General features: G+C 55.0%; 2 protein-coding genes across 2 annotated transcripts; one reads left to right on the forward strand and one right to left on the reverse strand.

Annotated features, from left to right (window-relative positions):
* Window positions 1-1271: 1271 nt before the first annotated feature.
* Window positions 1272-4881, reverse strand: VOLCADRAFT_121319 (uncharacterized protein; the record flags this gene model as incomplete). The annotated part of the gene is made up of 8 exons (XM_002954514.1): window positions 4633-4881; window positions 4482-4547; window positions 3958-4104; window positions 3193-3300; window positions 2760-2855; window positions 2578-2666; window positions 1888-1996; window positions 1272-1501 (listed from the first exon to the last, which is right to left on the reverse strand). Coding segments are annotated over exons 1-8 (981 nt in total), but the record flags the coding sequence as incomplete, so codon positions are not given.
* Window positions 4882-5013: 132 nt separating this feature from the next.
* myoA (type XI myosin heavy chain MyoA) lies at window positions 5014-19116 on the forward strand (the record flags this gene model as incomplete). Its single annotated transcript, XM_002954450.1, has 30 exons — window positions 5014-5395; window positions 5470-5733; window positions 6195-6320; window positions 6746-6952; window positions 7188-7313; window positions 7751-7854; window positions 8537-8598; window positions 9150-9348; window positions 9682-9823; window positions 10093-10211; window positions 10377-10806; window positions 11071-11152; window positions 11546-11697; window positions 11931-12155; window positions 12274-12504; window positions 12828-12977; window positions 13189-13335; window positions 13488-13703; window positions 14078-14125; window positions 14437-14614; window positions 14769-14877; window positions 15223-15477; window positions 15937-16015; window positions 16308-16557; window positions 16750-16962; window positions 17568-17683; window positions 17867-18058; window positions 18330-18470; window positions 18724-18861; window positions 19006-19116. Exons 1-30 carry the CDS (start codon window positions 5201-5203, stop codon window positions 19114-19116), a joined length of 5007 nt encoding a protein of 1668 aa, XP_002954496.1. The 5' UTR covers window positions 5014-5200.
* Between the last annotated feature and the right edge of the window lie 2043 nt (window positions 19117-21159).

Raw genomic sequence — 21159 nt, forward strand, 5'->3', positions numbered from 1 at the left:
CGTTGACTTCTCCTTCCGTCCCCTTCCCTCCCCCTTACCCGCCGCTGCCTGCCTCTCAATCGCCTCAGGCAGCCCATCCGCCGAAATGGACCTCATGGCCGCCTTCCGCACGTCAGGAGGAAGTCGTGACGCGTCCGACATGAGGCCGCCTGCAGCAGTCCGGGCGTGGTGGAGGTGCCGGTCAATAAGCAATTCCACCCAGCCTAACCCAGGGTACCAGCAGGACGGCCGGCAGATCCCGTTCTCACCTGGGAAGGCCTGTCTACAGGCCTGATCCTCGCAGCCAACCTTCGTGTCGCCGCGACAACTCATCCAACCGAAACAACTGAAACGCGATTACGGAATGTGTCTAGTCCTCTCTCGGAACTCAACCAAGCCCCCCCTAAAGGCCGTCATGGCCTCACCCGTGTCGATCATCATGAACTCCTTGTCGCCCCAGAAGGCCCGGGTGTACAGCCGGTCGCGGGTGACGCCAGGCTGGTCGTACACCACCGCCACGGCGGCGCCGGCGATGCGGTTGAACAGCGCAGATTTGCCCACGTTGGGCCGCCCCACAATGGCTACCTGTGTGCGGCACCCGCGTGCGGGCGCGGAAAGACGGCAGCGCCGCACAGCACAACCGTGTGAAGTTTGGGCAGCTGCTCGCGGGCCGGATGCTTAGGAAAAGCGGGATGTGATGGAGAGATTGTGATATGCAGCCAGGGACGATGGCGGCCTGCCTGCCTGCCAGAGGCACACAGGCGTGCGATAAGCATCGTGCCACTTGCTTTCACGGGGGTTTCAGGACAGGACATGCTTCGCCCTGGGTTGGGGTTAGGTCGCAGCGCCCGCGTTGTCCTCCATCGACTGCTGCAACTGCGAAAATCCCAGGCCGATCTGCTGGTCTCACCCCCCCCCCTTTGGAACCATAAGAAGCCTAAGCCCAAGGTCGCGTCCCAAGAAACACGGACGGGTGAGGCCACAAAGAGCATAACCCAACACATTGGAGCGATTAGTTGCAGCAGCAGTTACTGCCCAGGCATTTACGCCCAAGCGCACTCGAAGCGCGGGAAACGAGTTGCTTCATGTGCCGGGCGCGCGTAGGAGCTGAGCTATCATAGGTCATAGGTGTCGCCGAGGTAACTCTGTAGACTGAGTAACCATCACGTACGTCGAGCAAGTTGGTCGCGCAAATCGTGCAGCATTACGATACTGTCGTGGCATTTTGGAGAGCACGCGGGCCTAGAGATAAAGGTGTTGCAGCAGGATTTTAGCTCCTGACGACTGCCTACCTTGGGTAGGTTTTCATCTGGGATCTGCCGCCGCCGCTTGCTGCGCGGAACATAGCCGTTGGGGCCGTCTGCGAGCCTCAGGGCACCGCTATCACCCCCGCTGCTACTGCTGCTACTGCCAGTGACGCCGCCGCTTCTACGCTGCGCGATGCACGCCTGCCGGGCTGCAATCTCCTCAGGAGAGGCACCGAACGGCACGAGGCTGTCATCACCGTCATCATTGTAATCCTCTGCGCGCTCAGGAACAGTGGCGACAGGCATTCGCGAGGTTGCGTTGGCTAGATTGTGTGTCGTAGCAAGTGTACAGGGTGACTGTTATGTCTTTCCTGTTGTCCTTGCGACCCTTGAGTTCATAAGTGGTCCCCTTCCTTGCCGGCATTTCCCTGGTGGCGCCTGTATCTACATCGCTTGCGCACGCCACCAGCGTGCTAAGGACACCTACGCTGAGTAGGGTTGCAGTGTTAAGATATGTTTTGCTTTCGGTAGTCCCCACAACCACCGCGAGCTGGCTGCCGCGATGGTCCCGTGCCATTCGCCCGCCGAGTTTTGCTAGGTAAGGATACCGCCTCTTTGTCGTTGTCGTGCGGTACTACCGGCAACGACGGACGGTGCGCACCTTCGACGTAATCCTGCACATCGTTTAACCTTGCGACCAGAGATGCGGCAATCCGTTCAAATTTAGCAGCCTCCTCCTTGCTTATCCCTTCCACGAATTCAACTGAGGACTGCGTGCGAGTCCATCTGCGCTGCTTTCCTCGAGTAAGAGCTGAACGAAATGGTTGTATTACAACTGATGAGGTTGGTAAGCCCACAAGCCGTAGGGCTCGCGAGGGAACAATTGACGGCGCTCTGCCACAAGCGCTTAACATCCCGCAGTGCATTTGTTAGTACTGTAAGGTGACTGGAGCTGTTATGAAAATTCGGTGAAGGTAAAGCTCTTTGCTTACCACAGCGATGCGCCCTATGACCAGGTGAGTACACACCAAATACCGTATACACGCTATGAGGTCAACAAGCTACCAGTATTTCATACAACTACAATTCAAGTCGCTTGAAGGCACGTGCAAGCCATTTGGTTAGCGCAGTGCGCCTATCCAGCTTCCGTTCCGTTTCTCGTACAAACCGCAAGCTACCGAACTTCGCCACGCTAACGCCTTTTGCAGCATTGCAAGATCGTCCGTTCGGCTCACATACATACCACCATGGTTAATATATTATGTGTCCCAGTACTTCCCCAGCTTGCAATACAACAAATTTCAGTTACGAGCTACGACTGCCGGGCGATGGCCACGAAACGCGCTCGCACTGCCTTGACGAAGGCCCCAAAGTCGTTTGTCCGGTTGACCTGATCGACGAGCTCATCCAGATCAGGGACGAGCGGCTCGCACTTGGTCACTGTAATAGCCAAAAGGAAAGGGCATTAGGGTTCCCACAGAGGCGCCGTGCAGCGGCCTGTGCTGCATCATGCCGTCCTCAATTATGTCTTACCCGTGTACACGTCGCCCAGAGCCATGCGCACAGCCACGCAGAACTCCTTGTCTGGGTCTCGCGCGTCAATGCAGGTCATTACCACGGTGAATTCGCCTGCGAGGGGCCCAGGTGCGTCCAAGCGGATCGCTGACCAGATAGTTTTTGTGTAGGACGAGCATACTTAAGCGCTTGGCGTGGCGTTCATATGTAGGCATGTTTAAAGGGCACATTTCATACCACGGTGGCCTAGACCTCAGGAGTAGAAGCCTCCCTCAACACCCGGATTTTCAATAACGAGGCGCCCAAAGTTTCTACAATGCCAGGTAAGACGCACGGCATACAGTGCAGCCGTGCATTCCTGGCAAGCGTCCGTGCTGTGCTCTCATACCCAGGTGCGTACATGCAAAAAGTGAAACCTGGCGCTATGAGGTGCCGATGGGCCGGATCGTACCGGGTACTCGAGTGCGGAAATGGAGTCCGAAACGTTCGCCAAAGAGCGCCGACTGCTGTCGTAAGTTGTCCAGCTGTTGCTGCCGTTCCTTGTTAACGCTTTCCATACCTGCAACCCAGCAATCGCACGCCGTCTCAGGATCTGGACTGGCACGCTTCTGCTGCAGTCCCCACTGCTAGGTACATATTCAATCAGTGGGAACATGCACGGACCAAGGCCGACATGCCTGTTGCGAGTGAAGATACCTTGCCCAACAACCGGTTTTTTTGCTTTGCCGGCTATGCAATGGCGCCATTCGAAATGTGCCGCTAGTCCACGGAAAAGGTGGCGTTGGCTACGCTGCCCGGGTTCCTTGACGGGCGTCAGACTGGCTCCAATCGGCCAACTAGGCTCTCTGGACCCTTTTCCTCTAGCACCTGCATCTGCCTCAGGGGCTGCACTTTCCAGCCATCTTCCTCCCATGTAGGACTCATCTGAATATCATGAGTCCCCGTACAGTCGGGATTAGGAGTTTCCACCCGATGGGTTGCTCTGGGCGTTCGTAATCGTGGAGGTACTAGGTTATTCTTAGTGGGCAAACTCGCCCACCAAGGCAAGAGAGCGTCCGTGCTCGGCTGTTAATGTTATGCGATTCTTAAGATCTTGCGTGGATTTTCATTAGAGTGCTCTGGTCCTCGACGCGAGATGCAGTGCCGTGTAATTGCGGAAAGCGCTAAGTCCCTTGTCGCTATTTAAGCGCGATTGCATCAGTGTATGCAGACGCACCTTCCAACTGTTGTCGGTACACCTCCTGCCGCTTCCTGAGATGCACCTGCGCGGCCTCCAGCCGCCGCTTCAAGGTGCTTTCCTCCGCCTTCGTCCCAGCTAACCTTTCTTCTGTGCGCACTGCCTCTTCCTCCTCATCCTGAAGGCCTAAAGGGCACCGGAACGGTACAGGAAATGTGCGATAAGGGAAAGCGCAAGAATAAAGGGGTCGTCAATTACTATTCGCCAGCGAGGTGTAGGGGCCCTGCAGCACCAAGGGACTACCAAGGGTTCACGCAAGTTTGCATAAAGGAGCAGCGTTGGTGCATGACGATTTTTTGCAAGCACGCTGCATCATAGACGCCTTGCGGAAGGGCTGCATGAAGGGCCCCTTGCCAGTTTCCCCTTGCCAAACTTTGATGTGCGGAAGTTGCCCCGCCGTCCCTGTCCTGGGTACGATTTAACGGCACTCCACTCTGCCTACCCATTTCGTATTGGATTCTACAAACGCGCCCACGCTGTTCCCCCAAGGAATTGAAACCTACGCTTGCTGATCTGTCCTGCTTGAACCTGGAGTTGGGCTTTAACGCCCTGCAAGTTGTTGATTTTTTCTGCGGCCACAACGGTATCGAGTCAAAATAAAGAAGAGTATTACAACTGTCTTGAGGACCGTGTGATGTCTTAGGGATTGCTCACCGGTTTGGTCGCGCAGGAGCGTTGCATGCAGGTCCTTGAGTTCCGTCATGAACTGTACGCGTGATGCTGACCACTCAGAAACTTTTTTACGTGAACAAACAAGCTCTGCCTGTAACTCCTTTATGTCAATCGACATGGCCTCACGGGTTCGTCAAGTCCACTGGGCAGCTGACGCAAGAACGCTTCTAATGCACAGTACTATATACAATTGTAATAAAGTGAAATACTATCAAGACTTGCAGATGCCCTAGCCCCTCACAACGCAGTTGGCCCAAGTCCAGCTGCAATTTTGATTTCTCCAGCGTACGGAAGTAGACGGAACCCTCGTTTGGGCATCCAAAGTTCCACCTTCACAGTCTGTAATTACTACCTATTGCCGCGGCAATAGGCCGCAACGACTTCAAACATCAGCGCTGACCTCTGTTTAGGGAGCGCAGTTTCCGATCTTTCCTTGGACACAGAGCGCTGCAACACACGTACGGCTTGCGAAGTGCATAGGACTTCTGACCGGGGGCTGTGCCCCCTCGTAGGCATTCACCTACAGCCCTAGGAGTGGCTATCGCCAAGGATGGATGCTACGATTATCCACACCGTGGGCACACGGGTGTGGATCAGGGATGAAAAGGAAGCATGGATAAAGGGTGAAGTTGTCAGGGTTGAGGAGGATTATGTGCTGGTTCGAACGGAGGCTACTGGCGTCGAGGTCAAGTGCAAGCCGGAAGATGCCCCGCTGCAAAATCCACATAACAATAGGGGTGTGGATGTAAGAAGCTTCTCGGCATTCCTGGCATTTGCTTAGCTGCGCATGAGTTAAACGCCTGTTGCGTTCGCGCGCAGGACATGACAAGGCTGTCTTACCTGCACGAGCCAGCGGTGCTGTGGAACCTCAACACCCGCTACGCTTACGATGATATCTACACGTATACGGGGACAATCCTGATTGCCATCAACCCGTTCACGTCCCTCCCTCACCTGTATGGCGAGCACATGATGAATCAGTACAGGGGCGTAGAGATTGGCGACTATGCCCCACACGTTTATGCAATTGCTGATGCCGCGTATCGCCAGATGAGGAAGGAGATGAAGGGCCAGAGCATCCTGGTGCGTGAGGGGAAGTTAACACTGGGGGATGGGCCAGGGACAGGGTTTGGCCGTGTCTGTTGGTGGCCCACAGCCATGATTACAGGAGTAGCATACTTCAGCTTGTACGGAGTCTCACAAATTAGCACCCAATGTTGTCGGCGCATTGCCGTGCGGGGTGTCATGGGAAGAGCTTGACTGCTAAAAGACACCCTGGGCCGGCAAAGCTCAGCACAGAATGTTTGGCAGGTATACCTGTTTCAGACGACATTTGACTAGCTTAGCCAGGGTTAAGCCATTGTTCCAGCTCTACCGGTTGCAGTCTTTCAGTTGGAGAAGCTTCTACGGTTTAATAATTGCCGCTTGGGCCTCGCTGGCCGTCATAACCGCGGCGGGATCAACCGTGTCGGGTGGCCACAATGTCAGACTAACAGCTGGATGTTCTAACGATGGAGTGCCCCCCCTCTGGAACTCTGCGAAAGGTGAGCGGTGAATCTGGTGCCGGCAAGACGGAGACCAGTAAGCTAATCATGAAGTACCTAGCATACATGGGCGGTTACTCAGCTTCGGGCGAGCGAACTGGCAGTGGTGGCAGCGTGGAGGAACAGGTGCGTGTCGGTGGCCTTTCATGTTGGCATCATGTTATGTGTAGGACTGGCACCGCATATAGTTTCCATGATCGGCCACTAAAAATGCGAGTCTGTTGAGCGAGGGCGGGAAAATTGTACCGCGGTTGCATAGAGCTTAGGCCGGCACCTGTGGAGGCTCATCGGAAACGCTTTACTCATGCCATCTGTTCGGTTTTGTCTGTGAATTGGGCAGTGCATTTGGCAGAAGCACGGTATTACGGCCAGGGGAAAGAAAGAAAGGGTTTCCTCATCGTCCTGGGCTGCAATTACTTAAGTCAGTGGTCGATACTTGCTTTGATGGGAAACACCTCCCGCAGTCAGTGATTTAAGCCGAATACGCCCTCTTGCTGTGGACACAGCGCTCCGATACTCCCTACGAAGCGACTATTTTCGTGCCCACATAGGTCCTCGAGTCCAACCCGCTGCTGGAGGCGTTTGGCAATGCCAAAACCACCCGTAACAACAACTCATCGCGCTTCGGCAAGTACGTGGAGATTAACTTCAACGATAAAGGAGTGATTAGCGGCGCGGCCATCAGGACGTACCTGCTGGAGCGCTCACGCGTTGTTGCGATCAACAACCCTGAGCGAAATTACCACATCTTCTACCAGGTCCGGTCGCATGCTAGAGCTGTTCCATGCTAGAGGCATGCCGGCTGGTGCCAACGTTTTGGACTTACCGGCAGACGCGAGCGGCCGCTGGTGACTTGCACTAGGCCTATGCGCTCCTTGGAGAACGCCCAGCCTGGCCTGGTAAATTGCAACTCGTATCACCCTTTCTCTTATCGAATGCATTTGCAAAAACGGAAATCTCTTGCAATTGCTTACTGCTCCTATTGTTGTGCAGCTCTGCGACGGTGCGAGCCCGGAGCAGCGGGCGCAGCTGCGCCTGAAGGGCGCGCAGGAGTACAGGTACCTCAACCAGTCCACTTGCTTCCAGCTACCGGGCACGGACAACGCGGAAGATTTTAAGGTGCTCTGGGTTGCACAACTATAGCCATGCACCGCTTAACGATATAGAGTTGGGGGTCACGAAAGCGCACGGAGAGGAAGCATGAAGATGGAACAGTTAGGCGTCGGAACAGGATCGGCAAGTGGCTAGTCTGGCCTTCGCTTGCGACCGCTGCTGTGCTGCTGTGAATTGGGTATCGGCTTCAGGCCCGTCCCTACAGAGGATTGCGGGCCTACATATGCATGCCAGCGTATTGGTTAGCGATCTGGCCGTCAGGTATCATTGCCTTCGGGTTCCTCGTAACATGTCCCATGTTTCCGGATGCTCATTCAGATCAGGAGAGGTCTATTACACTTCACGGCACATGTTAAATCAAGGCATAGGCAGCTGCCATGAAACTCAGTCGTTTTTTCACGTCGCATGCTACCACTTGTGCCTTCCATGCACACGTACTGCAGCGCACCGTGTACGCCATGGAGCGAGTGGGCATTCCCCCCGCGGACCGCGAGGCCATTTTTCGCACGGTCGCCGCAATCCTGCACCTGGGCAACATCAACTTCAAGTGAGTATGTGTAGGTAGTTCAGCGCTTTCCATGGCATGTTGCCCTATAGTATGTTAAGAGGCGACAGAAGGGTGAAGCGCGAAATGGACTATCATGGCGATCGACCATGCCATATTCAAGGATCTACCGCAGAACATGCTTTGAGAATGTCAGCGAATCATGCATGATTGAAGTATGCCGAGATTTTTCGGTTCCTGAGCGGAGCGCGGCTTGCCTAACATTCTTTCGTACCAGACAGGAGTAGAGTGTTGACTTGTGCGTTCCAGCCGCGAAGCGGTCCCTGCGCCATTGCGGGACCTATTGGTTTATGTAGTGGGAAGTTGTATCCGATAGCTGCTCGATTTGGGTTCTGCATACGCTCGACGCTGCTTTGGTCAAATAAGTAACCAGCGAAGGCCGCGTGCCAAAAGTCACACTTTGCGCCGCCCACGCGGGCTGTCACGGCAGCGGCGGGCCCCGATGCTGGGGCGGCAGGATGGGTTCCCCGGGTAGGGAACTATATGGAGAATGAATGCGACAGGTTCTTGGGAAAATTGTCCTGTGGCTTTATCCTTAGTCCACAGAGAGCGGGAAGGAATGTGCAATCTTTGCATTGCACTCTCTTTTTGTGCGACAGGTCATCCTGGTGGATGTGCCCTGTTTCACCTAGGATTGCTTATTTTGTGTCCGATTTTCCTACAGTCCTGGACCGGAGGACAGCTCGTTGGTGACGCCCGCGACGGAAGATGCCCTTGAGTCGACCGGTAAGGCTGGTGATGCCCTGCGTTGCACTGCCAGGCGATAAGACGGCTTCAAGGTTGCCAGTGGTGTAAGCACGGAAGCCGCCTAGCAACGCCACCTCCGTGGCTTCTGCTCGCGAAGGCCTGATGATCACCGGTGCTACTGAGCGTTGCCCCAAGTATTGCCCCCCATCCGTCTCCAGGCCCTTCAGGCCCTACACTACTGCCGTTGTTATGCTATGTGCTTTCTTATCGAGCTGAAAACTAGCCAATCTGCATGTTCAATTTGCTGCAGCTTTCAACGCCGGGTTGGAGCATATTCCGCGCTTTGTCCAGGCCTAGTAATACCGCTGTCTTGGTAAAAAACGCACTCTGCATTTCATGATACGTCGAGACTTGAGTTAAGCAGTCATACCTTGACAACGGGTTGGGTCAACTTCATCGGAGGGTTGCACTTTAGCAGCTCTGCACATCCCGGGTGAAGCAGTCACGCCGTGCTTGTGTGGCACCGTACCGTTTGCCCGGAAATGTGACCGCGCCGGGGGTTTAATGTGTCGGTGGTTGGGTATCCGCAGCCGTGCTGCTGGGCGTGGATAAGGAGGGCCTGTGCAAGGCGCTGACGACACGCGTGCGCCAGACGCCGGAGGGACCCATTGTCAGCCCGCTGGACGCACGCGCGGCCGCGGAGACGCGCGACTCGCTGGCAAAGATCGTCTATGCCAAGATGTTCGACTGGCTGGTGCGCATGATCAACGCAGCCATTGGCGAAGACAAGTGAGACGGGTAGCAGTGGGCTTCGTTTTATTGGGATTTAAGCACAACTTAATGGGCAATTACTGTGACCAAGGCCATTCACGCCTCGTATAACGGCCATGCAATGATATGAATGTCGTGCGCAGTTTAATGATGTTTAGTAGTTTTGGGAGCTGAGGATAAGGCTTGGGGAAGAGATAAGCGGCCTGTTATCGGATATGTGACGCGGCCCGCACCTGTCCTGTTTATCCTGGCCTAGTCACACTCAAGGGATTGTCCCCCGTCAACGGCGCTTTTCTTTGGCTTGTAATATGTCCTGATTTGCCTACCCGCGATAATTTCCATGGCGCTCAGGAGCTGCGCAGCTAGTGTGGGCGTGTTGGATATTTACGGTTTTGAGCAGTTTCAGTATAACGACTTCGAGCAGTTCTGCATTAACCTTGCTAACGAGAAGTTGCAGCAGCACTTCAACCAGCACGTCTTCAAGATGGAGCAGGTGGGTTCAGGGTGCCAAATTTCTATGGGATTTGCCACTGGTTCTCACTCTCATTTGTACTATAACATGTCTGCCAGTACATCCCGTGTTTCCATGGCTTACAGTTTCGTCGTGCATCCTAGTTCACTGATCCGCTGGAGGTGTTCGCAGCCTCGCGGCTTAGAAGCAGTGGCAAGCAATGACCGCGGCCCTATTGCGCAGCTGGAAGCCTACTTCACTCGTTTTTTACCCCGACGGATTGAGCGTTGCATCGCTTGGCGCCCACGCAGGCGGAATACGAGCGCGAGCAGATCGACTGGAGCTACATCCAGTTCGTGGACAACCAAGATGTGCTTGACCTGATTGAGGGCAGAATTGGCATTCTGGACCTTCTAGACGAGGTCTGCAGGTGCGACATTTCCTGGGCGGCCCTGGTTGGCTTTGTAACGCTTTGTTTACACCCGTCCTAATCATCTTGCCTTTAATACAAGACCCTGTCCGCATCCCGACCTAAGCGGCTTAACGCAAGCTTTATTGGTTGATTTGTTGCCCTTGAAACCCACGTGCACGTTAGATTCGTGGACGCTAAAGGCAAGGACTTCGCAGAGAAACTGTACAATGCTACAACATGCAAGGAGTCACGCCGCTTTTCCAAGCCAAAGACCTCCATGACCCAGTTCATCATCGATCACTACGCCGGCCCCGTGAAGTATGACACCGCGAACTTCATCGAGAAGAACAAAGACTTCGTGGTCCCTGAGCACCAGGCGCTGCTGTGCAGCTCCAATCAGCCTTTCATTGCGGCACTGTTCACGGACACGGACGCGGCTGGGGACTCTGCTGCAGCGGCTCCAACGCCACCTGGGCGCCGTGGCGGCGCCAAGGGCGTCAAGTTCAATTCGGTCGGCAGTCAATTCAAGAAGCAGTTGGCGGAGCTGATGGTTCAACTGCATGCGATGGAGCCGCACTACATCCGTTGTATCAAGCCCAATGAAAGCGCGCAGGTACGGGCATGGATCACCCTATCTACAGGCATGTGATGCCAAGATCGGCGGCACTAGATGATACCCTGCAAGTGGGGAAAGATGCACGTTACCACAAGAGTTACCCAGCTTGTGTTGCGCGCGTCCTGGTATTCGCTCTTGGGCCCAACCATCCTAGGGACTGCCTTACTTGTTGGACAGCTTCACGGCCCTCCACTTCTCGCCAGTCGACGTGTAATGCCCTTCCGGTGGCGCATCTGTCCCTATTGTACCATGATCTCGCAGCCGGGTGTTTTTGAGAACAAGAATGTCCTGCACCAGCTCAAGTGCGGTGGTGTCATGGAGGCAGTGCGCATTAGCTGTGCTGGTAAGCTGGCGCTTCGTTGTTTCATGACTGTCGCGTCACATGACTGTAGCACCGAACAAAACACGTGCGTACGGCGTGACATGACGTTCGTGCTATGCAGTTGTGGCATCATAACGTCGTGCCGTCGAAGCATAGATGGTGATCCCCATGCCCGCGTCCCGTTCAGGTCATCTAGAAGCCTGCACACTGCGTCCGTCATTGGCTCATGCTATTCACTTGTTTTGCTGGTTGCATTGCCCGTGCATTCATCGCAAACCGGTACCAGCTTTTGTTTTGCAGGTTTGTGTTATCGTGATGTCGCGGCCCTACTCACATCTTCGTCAACGCTTCGTGACAAATGCGGGCCCATAATGGGTTGCTGCTTCGCCTGGGTGTGCCTGCGTACACGTGCAGGATTTCCATCAAAGCGCCCTTACGACGAGTTCGTGGACCACTTTTGGCAGCTGGCGCCTGACCTGCTCAAGACGGATGTAGACGACAAAGAGGTCACAAAGGCCATATTGGCGAAGGCGGGCGTCACAGGCTACCAGCTGGGTCTTACCAAGGTATGCAAAAGACTCCATTCTTTTGATTGCAGACATTGGCATTCTTGCTGGACTCATCCAGTTGCCGAAGTTTGGGCCTCTGTGCACTCTGCACACGCCGCTTTCCAGGAAGGCGAGATTGCATGCATGCCAGGTGGAGCGGGCGTGTGGTGATACCAGTGTAGATGCAATTGCCGTTCAGCAGCACTGGTGTCCATACAAATCGCCTTGGATTGCGTTTCGTTTTAACGCAGGTGTTCATGCGCGCCGGCCAGATGGCTCAGCTCGACAAGCTGCGCACGGACACGCTCAACGGTGCCGCGATCACAATTCAGCGCTTCGTCCGTGGTACCCTGGCCCGCTGGCGTTTCGTTGCGGCGCGCTCTGCCGTGCTCAGAATTCAGTGTGCTGTGCGTGCATGGTCGGCCCGCAAGCTCACAACGCAGCTGCGGCGTGAGAAGGCGGCACTTACGATTCAGGTGAGGTGGCATGCTGCCATTTGCCCCTGTCCATCGTAGGCCTGGCCTTTGGCGATTTTCCCACTTACGTTGCGCGCAACCCCTACCACGAACCCTTTCCGCCCACTCTGTCCTTTAGCGTATGTGGCGCGGCTACAAGGCTCGCTCCACCTACCTGGAGCAGCGACGCCTTATCATGGCTGTGCAGTCCATGTTCCGTGGTCGCAACGCCCGCCAGCGCCTGGCGCAGCTGCGCCGCATGGGCGCAGCCGTCACTATCCAGCGCTACTGGCGGGGCTTTAAGGCGCGCCGCGCCTTCCTGGAGGCACGGCGGGCAGCTATTGCGGTGCAGAGCGGCTTCAGGATCAAGGTAAGTGAGGAAGCAAGCTTAACTGTATCCATGTTTTGATGTGTGGTCTGCGGCCATCTGTCATGAAACTGGCGGGTTATGCTTACGGCGTGCTTCACTAATGAATCGGGGTGCTGAACTCAAACTTGGGTAAAGGTATGTTCCCATCGATTCGGCACTGGTCAACTCCGTGTTGTGTAGGTGTCGAGATCGGCTTATGAGGCAAAGACCTATATAATCCTGTGTTTTGAGACCGATTGCTATTTACCTAGCGTTGACTGGAGTTAGGCGCGATCACTTAAGCACTATGGCGCCCGCCGAATGGTTTTGCGTCACCTACGCAGGTTGCCCGCCGCGAGCTGCGCGCCCTGCGACAGCAGGCCCGGGAGGGCACGAAGCTATTGGAGGACAAGAAAGCCCTGGAGCAGAAGGTGCATGAGCTGCAGGCCATGCTGGAGACGGTGCAGGGACAGCGCAATGAGCTGCGCCAACAGGTCAGAAAGGAGAACCCAGCTGCCGAGGGAGATGGAATTTGCACTCTTGCGAAAATGGTCGTGTCATGAAGCTTCTCATGGAAGGGCTGGGCGCTATATGCTGTTTGCCGTGCATGAGGTTAAAGTGTTTAGCTCCGTCTGTCTGCCCCTGCTGCTGTTTCACGCGCCCATTCGATTACTTTTGGAGTCCTTCGTGATTATGCCAAAACAGGTAAAGGAGGAGCTGGCGGCCCGTGCCGAGCTGGAACGCCGCGTGGAGGAAATGAAGGCGGAGCTGGAGGTGGCCAGTCTCAGTCGGCTAGAGGAGGCCCAGCAGCAGCAGGCAGCTACGCAGCAAGACAACGACAGGTTACAGCAGGTGCGGAAAATGTCACGACTACATTGCTGCTTAGGTCTACAGGAGCCAGGTATGTGATCTACATTTCTATACCGGATTTTTTCTGCGTCCTTGCCACCCATAACGTCTGCATCGTATCCGTTCTCTGTGAAACCTGTGGGGTATGCCCACAGGAAATGGCTTCTTTGAAGGAGCGGCTTGCCGCTTCAGAGGAGATGGCCAACCGCAAGGCACAGGAGATGGCGACCGCACTGAAGAAGGCACAGGACTACATCGGCCAGCTTATGAGCGAGCGAAGCCAGATCGACAAGAAATTCCACGAGATGAAGTCCGACCTCATCACCCGGCTGCAGAATGCCTGTGCACAGCGTGACGAGGCCCGCGGGCGGGTGCGTTGCGGCCAGGGGATGGGATTATTTTGTGTGCTCCGGGCTCATGCCAGCCACAGGTGGGAGGCGTCGAGTGTTGGGAGCGGATGTCAGTGAGTGCAGGCCGCAAGTTAATGGATTCTGCGTCAATGCTCCGAAGGCCTCCCTGTGAAGCGGCCTGGGCGGCAGCGCTCCACAGGAAGTACCGCAAACAAGGGGGAGGCCCCGGCGATGGGGCGTGCAACAATGCCGCTTCCATGCCCTAATTTCCCTTGCCAGCCGAATGCCCATGTGCTTGGGCCCTTGTGCTTGCTCTTGAACAGATAATGTGTATGGCAGCCAGCTATAGTGCTAACCGGCTCTTTACTTAAATTGTACTGTGATTTCCTTGCCAGGTGCTGGAGCTGGAAAACGAGATGAGCAAGCTGTCCGAGGCTTTACAGGTACAGGCGAATCGGGTGCATGTTGGCCGCACTAGGCATGTTCACCCTGTCAACGGGATGGCTGGAGATCCCAGTAGTAGAGATTTTGTTTGGTGACTGAAGCTGCGCTTTGTCGTATGAGTGGTGCACATCGAGTAGGAACACCGACGACTCTTGTGCAGTCTTTGCAGCATGAGAGTTTTGGGCGTGTTTCCGCCTGTGTGGTGGTCGTGTAGCCCGTTTATGGCGATGCTCTGTAGCAAGCCGTTGACTCTTTGCCATTTGGGCCAACCGCTCAACATGCTGTCCATAATTACGTCGGATTTCTGCAGGCAAAAGACAAGGAGCTGGCGGCTGCAAGCGCAGCGGCCGTCGCTGTACAGACGCTACAGTCGGCAGTCGGGCCACCAGCCGCCGGCGCAGCCTCGCCATCGCCTGCCGGTACCCCGGTTGCCCCAGCAGCGAGCGCGATGCAGCACATGTTCCAAAAGCTTCAAGCAACAGCCCCAGGTGCATGGGGCAAGTGGATGTGCGCATTTCGTGGATAGAGCCGATGCCGTTTGTTCCTGCTGGCGCGTGCATGAAGGCTTTAAACATCTGTGGGCAAGGCAATAAACGTTAATACGTCTCTGCTGCTCTTGTGCGTCTTGCATGTTGCATACAGGGTACGCTCGCAATGTGGCTGACAACATCAGCGGACTTTTTGCGAAGGAAAACACGCCACTGCGGACGCCTCCACGAGCAGGCGTCATGGTTGGCGAGGACGACATGCGGTATGGTCAGCTGTTGAGAGGCAACACGGGTCGATTGTGTCTCCCGCTTGTTGCAAATCGCCTAAAGTTTAGAGCCATGCTCGGACACAGGTTTTGCCTATGGAAAGCATAATGGAAAAGCCTGTGGAAAGACACCGGCGTATGTAAAGTTGCCAGTTTCTTGCGTCCCCGGTCCGGATATATTGGATTAAGGCCGTTATCCTACACAGCTTTTTCGTCCTACTTGTTTATTTCAAACGGACACAATGCATCCGTATGGGAACCAAGCAATACACAATTCAACTGAAGTGATGTGCGTGCCGCAATGACTTTCCCTTTTTGATGCTGTTGTGCCTGAACCCACAGGTCACCCGTCCTCAGCAGCATCCAGGGCAGTGTCGGTGCGGGCCCTGAGAGCGAGGCGGACCGACGCATGCGAGAGGCACAGATGAAGCAGGTGGCCATGCTGGCCGAGAAGCGCAAGGCAGAAGAAGACCGGTTGTTGGCCGCCCTCACAGCGCCGCTGCCCACGTCGAGCAGTGGCCAACACCCAGAGGGTACCGGCACAGTGGGCATGGGCTTCCACAGGGGGCGGCCCGTGGCTGCCATCGTCATCTTCAGGTAAGGACTAAAAGAACGGGTTTTTAGGTACTTTTATCGGATGCACTGTGATTCCGGAGGGTATTTGCAGGCTTGCGTGGGTTTGCAGTACAAGAGCAAGTGCGTCATGGCGAGCGCGCGATTAACTCGTACTCGTGGGCCGAGCTAGCCGAGAACGACACATATCGCTTGTAGCAAAGGCAGTTTGCGATAGTAAACTTCGTTACCGACCAATCGGAACAGGCTAGTGTTTAATACAGCTCGGGTAAAAGTTACAATCGTACTTGAGCTTAGCTGCGTTTTAACTGTCGCTAACGGGTTTTGGTGCCCGATGGTAACTGCCCCGGGGCAACATTAGCTGTGCCGCTGTCGCGGGTAGCAGCAGTGGATCGAGGCGTTGCCTTCTCTGAAAGGGTCCTTCCTTTACACAGTCCTGTCTTCCTGTATACCTGTACACCCTTCCTGTCTTCCTGCATACAGGTACTGCCTCCACTCCCGTGCCTTCCAGGCGGACCGGACGGCAATATTCGATCGCATTGTGGGTGTCATTGGCCAGCAGGTGAGCGCTATCAACTGCACACGTTATGCTTCTAGATCCTTGCCCTTCCTGCAGCGCTGACTTCGGATCTAAGGCAGAATCAAAATTGCAGGAGTTTGACTTCTAGCAGGCCAGGAGTGCAGGATACGGATTGCAAGGCCACGCACTCATCTGTCGAATGCTGGGAATTCCCCCGGTGTCGCTCTGTCAGCACGCCTTTATTCTGACCTTTTTACCTCGCGATTGAGGAGCCGACCTGGAGTCTGTACATGCCCTAACCAGCCTGATTTCCCCTCCGCCCATGCGCACGCAGGTCGAGCGAGGCCAGGATGATAACAACTGCTTGGCCTACTGGCTGTCCAACACCGTGACGCTGCTGCATATGCTTAACAAAAACATTAAGCCCGCCTCCGGCAACATGAATAAGGCGCGAGGTGGTGTGGCGGCAGGCGGTGTAGGCGCCGCGACGCGCTCCGTGCTAGGCGCGATGTTTGGCAGCCGCAGCGGCGCATCGCCAGGCTCTCTGTCACACACGGAAGCGTCAATACATGGCGGCGGCGTGGGTAAGTGGGGAGCACCGTTACCAGTCTTGGCGCAACGCATTTAGGCTGGGTAACTTCGTTTGCTGCAATCCCCTTTTGCGGCAATCGTGACACTCATTGCTTATGGCATGGCATAGGAACGATCCTGTTTTTTGCTGCGCTAACACCCTAAATTTCATCTTGCTCTTCTGCATTTTGCTGGCGTAAATTCAGGCGGCTTCAAGCAGGTCGAGGCCAAGTACCCAGCCCTGTTGTTCAAACAGCAGCTGGACGCGTTTGTGCAGAAGATCTTTCCCATGATCCGCGACAATGTGCGCAAGGAGATTTCGCCAATGCTCAACAACTGCATCCACACTCCTAAGGCGTCTGGCCGCTCTGTGGCCCGCCCGGGGGCCTCAGCACCCAGTGGAGGCGACAGGGCCGGAGGTACGAACATGCAGATAAAGACTGTGTGTACTGATCCAATGGCGGGTCAACGTTTCGACTTGGTCATGGCAACAGCCGCAGGGAAGCTAATCTGACCCTCGTTACGTATGTATGTTGTTACAGGGTGGTATAGCTTCACCAGCGGCCCCCTTTCCCGAGGCAGTTCCCTGCTCTCCCCTGCGAGAGGGGCACCCTAATCCATTCACCCCATCCGACTTCAGAATGTATTCGTTGGGTTCCGCAACTCACCATCAGCATCCAACCAAATCTAGCGGATCAACGGCGCAGACCAACGGTTCCTGGTCAGCTCGCAAGTTGATATAATCACGTCCTACACCGTCCACAAGATGGGGGGCCACCTCCCAATTCAACACCCCTCACACACCGAGGGGTTGGCAGGCGGATTTGAACTCGGACACTCCGGGAGCAGAAGTCAGGCCTTAACCTCTGCCAGCCACACCCGCCTTAAGTGTTTATCGAGTGGAACAAGCCGCATAGTGTTGAAGCGTTAGTTCGTGTGATGCACCCGTTGTTTAAATACCTAGGAGATGTGGATTTTTTTGGACAACCTTGCGTGCGTTCCATTCCGCCTGGTGCGACTGCAGGTGGTGGCTCAGCGCAGCAAGCCGCTTCGCACAAGTCCTGGACGGACATCCTGCACGTTCTGGACAATCTGCTGAGCCTGGTCAAGGCAAACTACGTGCCCAAGGTCCTTGTTCAGGTGAGCGAACCACGAAGGGGGGACAGGCAAAAAATGAAAAAAAACGTTTCAATCTTCAAAGCGATTTTTCAGTCCGTAAGGTTGGTTAGAACATGCGAAGCTTCTAGCTATAACTGTATGGCTGCACGCAGTTTCCGTGATATGGCTTTTCCACCTGACTCCTTTCCATTGCGTTTTGCGCAGGCGCTTTTCAAGCAGCTCTTCCGCTTCGTCAACGTGCAGTTGTTCAACCAGCTGTTGCTGCGGCGCGAGTGCTGCTCCTTCAGCAACGGCGAGTATGTCAAGACGGGGCTGGAACAGGTGGCGCACTGGATCAACGGCGCAGGCGCAGACTACATCGCAGATTCGTGGGAGGAACTGAAATATCTCCGCCAGGTAACGGCGTGCATGGGGGCTGGCGAATGGACACGCGTCTGTTGCATGAATACGAGTTTTGTGGTCCAAATCCGCGGGTAATAACCCTGTCACGTAGGTTAGCGTTCCGCACGTGACCCTCCTATAGCAGGGCCCCTGGCATTTCCGCGGCCAGACGCGTGGACGACATTCAGTGCTGAGCTAATACGTTCCTTACCTTGGGCTCAATTTGATACGCAATGTCACAATATGTGGCGGTTTTGGTTTGGCGCGCATCCCCATCGCTCCGCAGGCGGTGACCTTCCTGGTGATCGGCAACAAGCCCAAGAAGAGCCTGGAGGAGATCACGTCGGATCTTTGCCCCGTTCTCTCCATTCAGCAGCTCTACCGCATCTCCACGATGTACTGGGACGATAAGTACAACACTGAGACGGTGCGTCGCTCGCCTTTCTTACGCAACTAGTCACGCTGTCATGCTGGCCACGCGCACTATTTTGTCCACGGGTAGGGACACACGTGTTGGTTTATATGCACTGTTTCTGTCGGCTTCTTTTTCAGGTCTCCCCTTTAGGGGAGCCCAAAGACACCCAAAGGCTACATGAGTTATTTGTGAGAGATTTCACTGCTGGTATCCACCTCCGCTCCTCTTAAAGGATGCCCTTCTCTTGCCCGTCCTAATCACCCAGGTTTCCCCCGAGGTGCTGAGCCGCATGAAGCAGGCCATGGTGGAGTCCAACAGCACCGCGAGCCACTCGTTCCTGCTGGATGACGACTCCAGTCTACCCTTCCAGGCGGCGGAGCTGCTAGCGAATATGGACGACAAGGTGCGTTGGGCCATCCATGGCCTGGGCCACTTTCGACGCATCGCTGAGGGTGCTTGGGGGGGGTCTTTGCCAGTGGGGATTGCAGTTCACTGTAGATCGCGCCTGTATACGGCACTCCACATGCCTGTATCAATTATCGCGCAGGACTTGTATGGTGGCATACCTGTACCGGAGGTGCTGCAAGACGGCGACGGTTCAGCATCATTCGCCTTCCTTGAGAAGGAGCTGCGGTTTGCCGCACCGTCGCCGCAGTGACGTAGCCCGGCAGCTGCAAACAGCATTCGGAGTACTTCACCTTACAAGCGGCTTGTGGGGTCAGCGCAGCGGTAACTTTTGCACATGCTTGCATTGGGCCTTGGTGCTGGCTTGGGACGGCGGTCGTCAGGCTGAAACGGTGACCATTCTTGATAAGTGACTCCCGTCGTGGCCAGCACATGCCAGGCTCGCGAATATGCATAACCAGACGACGTAGGTAGTGATGAGAGGGGGTGTGTCTAATGGAAGCACCGCTAGCAGGAGGTCAAGCACGTGCAACTGCAGCAGCTGCGGCGTTCATGGCGGGTGTGGCGGGTAGCGAGTGTTACGCGAGATGCAGCCGTGTCGATTCGCTTTTTTTCAATGCTGCTGGTGTACATAAGCTTTGGCAAACAAAAGGGATGGGAAAGGCGTTTCCTGTGAAGGCTTTTTTGACGGCACGGGTTTGAGCCTTGATTGCCACTGATGGGGGTTAACAGCTGCATGTGCAGCAGGACGCCTATCAGGACAGTGTCGAGGAAGGTGACAGGCCAAACAATGCTACAATGCTACAGTCGAGGGGACTGTGAGGTTATTTTGGTGGGTGTACCCTGAAGGGTATTAAAGTCGTGGGCCTTGTTTTAGTACGCACTTGGGTAAGAGATGTAGGAGCTGGTGCCGATCCATTAGGTTTCAATGGGTGGGGCCGAGTGTGGGGGTGGGTCTGTGTCCAGGTAGTATGTTGTTGTGAGCAATGCGGGTTCTGTAGTGTCCTGGCGATGTCTGTCGATGTCTCCCAGCGTTCAAAGGTAGGCAATGTGTTCGAATGGGGAACTTCTCGCCCGAGGGACGCGTTTATGAGTGGTATTGTGTCGAACGCGCTTTGACATCGCATCGACAAGTTAAGAGTTCAGCTGAACCATGTGCATATTGGGGGAAAAGCTTTTAATAGAGTGTGGCAAGTCTGCACGTACGTGTGGAAGGGTACTGCCTTTCGCTTTTCGATGGCTGTGATGTCCCGTGTGTGCGGTAGCGAGGGCGGCCGTGGTGGCACTCTTGGGTAGAATGTCGTGAACGTTTGCCGAGTTTCTCTCCATCAGCTTGGTCTTCTTCTCACTGGTTTGGCATCTGCCGCCTGTCTAGCCGCATACGAGGAAACGTGGGATAACGTATACACGAGGATAACACGCATATGACTCCCGTCTCCCCGCCGGAGCTTTTACGTGGGTGCTACGACTTTAAAGGTCCGCCAAGGAGACAATGTCAAGACATGAAGTGCCCGCAACTTCAATCACGCATAATAACACGGAAGAATCTGCCGCGCTTCGGGTACCTGTAGCAATCAGATGCGTGTACAATGTATCAAACCATCGGGGTTACTGGAATAATATCTGCTCAGCAATACCTGCATGCGGCGCGGACCTATTTGTTCGTCCACTTAAAGGCATTGGCTTCATGAATAACTAGCGAATCTCCCTGCCAATCAGCAAAAGGAAGCTCTAGGACATGGCTACTAGGGACAGCATGATCAATCAATCTTCCCTTCGTACATGAGCCTTACCGTACCATTTGCTTCGGCCCCACAATTTCCTCGACGTATAGGATGCAACCGCATCAAAATCTAGCCCAGCCGCACCTACCATTCCACAAAACAGGCGCTTACAGCCAGACTCACTGCACATTCCTAATGCAAGCCCTCAATCCTTATACCCGCCGAAGCGCAAGCCAACCCGGAAGCGAAACGGACTATACAATCTGTAAAAATGGATGAATCACGCTACTGTGAATTCGAACAGCTCACCGATGCAAACACGGTGTAAGCCAGTAGAAGCCCTAAAGCCTGCGGAAGCGTGGCGTCTTTGAGCCTGCCACCCGACCAGGGCAGCGTGGGTTGGAGTGAAACCCACGCCAACAAAGATTACGCCCTTGTACCCAATACCGGCCCAAAGCTATAATTACGGAAAATTACCCTTTAACCACTATAATGATTCCTGCCATCAATTATCCCAGCATTTTAACATTCCGTGAGCGCGGACGGTTACCTAGGACGGTTCATCACCACCA

Source organism: Volvox carteri (genome assembly GCF_000143455.1).
Source record: "Volvox carteri f. nagariensis unplaced genomic scaffold VOLCAscaffold_43, whole genome shotgun sequence".
Taxonomy (NCBI): domain Eukaryota; kingdom Viridiplantae; phylum Chlorophyta; class Chlorophyceae; order Chlamydomonadales; family Volvocaceae; genus Volvox; species Volvox carteri.